We start from the raw sequence: 1,265 nt of genomic DNA on the forward strand, positions 1-1,265 counted from the left end.
CACAGTGATCCTTCTCAGCAGTATTAGAGAGTAGCCTCAGCATCTCCCTGCTGAAGTTGTCATATAAGAATCAAATAAGGCTTTATTTACACTGCTGACAAGAAGACTGGAACCCCCTTCTCTTGCTGTAACAGCCAATCCTATCCACTTATGATTCCAATTATAGTGTCATAAGTTAGATAATCATAGGAATATAAAGAAAGAAAGCTGTAAGAGCATGGCTTAAGACTCAGAATGTTTTGTTGCTTCTTTAAGGCAAGAACTCCCCTGGAGCAGGAAATTTTCAACCTCCTCCATAAGAACAAGCAGCCAGTGGCAGACCCTTTACTGACCCCCGTGGAAAAGGCCTCTCTCCAAGCTATGAGCCTGGAAGAGGTAAGTGTGTCATAGGCCCTTCACACCCAGGCATGCCACGCTTCTCCTAGCATTTGTCTTCTGGCCCAGATGTCACTGTAAATGTCATTTGTTGTAGGCAAAGATGCGCCGAGCAGAGCTTCAGAGGGCTCGGGCTCTGCAGTCCTACTATGAGGCCAAGGCTCGAAGAGAGAAGAAAATCAAAAGTAAAAAGTAAGGAAGCCCCTGTGAATTGGCCTTTGGTTCCACAGAAGAAAGTCATGTGGCTCATCATAAATTCTTTGGAGAGAACCTTTGATGCGGCAACTAGAGTCATGTAGATGAGGTCCCAAACAGGAGTGACTAGCCTTTTGTTCCCCACAAACCAACCTCATACAGTTTTGCCAAAAAGGGGACTATTCAGTTACTTTCTCTACCTTCCAAGGCATCACAGAGTGGTTCTGCAGAATGAGCTCTGAATTCTAGAGCTGTTAAGGCCAATAGGGCTTCCTTCCTGCCTTTTTGCCTCTTTGAAACTTGTTGGCCACATGTGGTGGCTCATGCTTGTAATCCTAGCACTTTGGGAGGCCGAGGTGGATGGATCACTTGAGCTCAGGAGTTCAAGACCAACCTGGGCAACTGGTAAAACTGGCTGGGCACGGTGGCTCATGCCTGTAATCCCAGCACTTTGGGAGGCTGAGGCGGGTGGATCACTTGAGGTAAGGAATTCAAGACCAGCCTGGCCAACATAGCAAAACCCCATCTCTACTAAAAATACAAAAATTAGGCGTGGTAATGTGCACCTATAGTCCCAGCTACTTGGGAGGCTGAGGCGGGAGGATTGCTTGAACCCAGGAGGTGGAGGTTGCAGTGAGCCAAGATCACATCACTGTACTCCAGCCTGAGTGACAGAGTGAGACACTGTCTTAAAA

At 47.2% G+C, this 1,265-nt stretch overlaps 1 protein-coding gene across 1 annotated transcript; it reads left to right on the forward strand.

The window, feature by feature from the left end:
- The first annotated feature begins 144 nt into the window (after window positions 1–144).
- On the forward strand, window positions 145–888 carry LOC108525363 (U3 small nucleolar RNA-associated protein 14 homolog A-like). Its single transcript, XM_017866363.1, has 2 exons — window positions 145–375; window positions 473–888. Exons 1-2 carry the CDS (start codon window positions 235–237, stop codon window positions 569–571), a joined length of 240 nt encoding a protein of 79 aa, XP_017721852.1. The 5' UTR covers window positions 145–234; the 3' UTR covers window positions 572–888.
- Window positions 889–1,265: the final 377 nt, after the last annotated feature.

This window comes from Rhinopithecus bieti, unplaced genomic scaffold (assembly GCF_001698545.2).
Source record: "Rhinopithecus bieti isolate Rb0 unplaced genomic scaffold, ASM169854v2 scaffold_42637, whole genome shotgun sequence".
Lineage (NCBI taxonomy): Eukaryota > Metazoa > Chordata > Mammalia > Primates > Cercopithecidae > Rhinopithecus > Rhinopithecus bieti.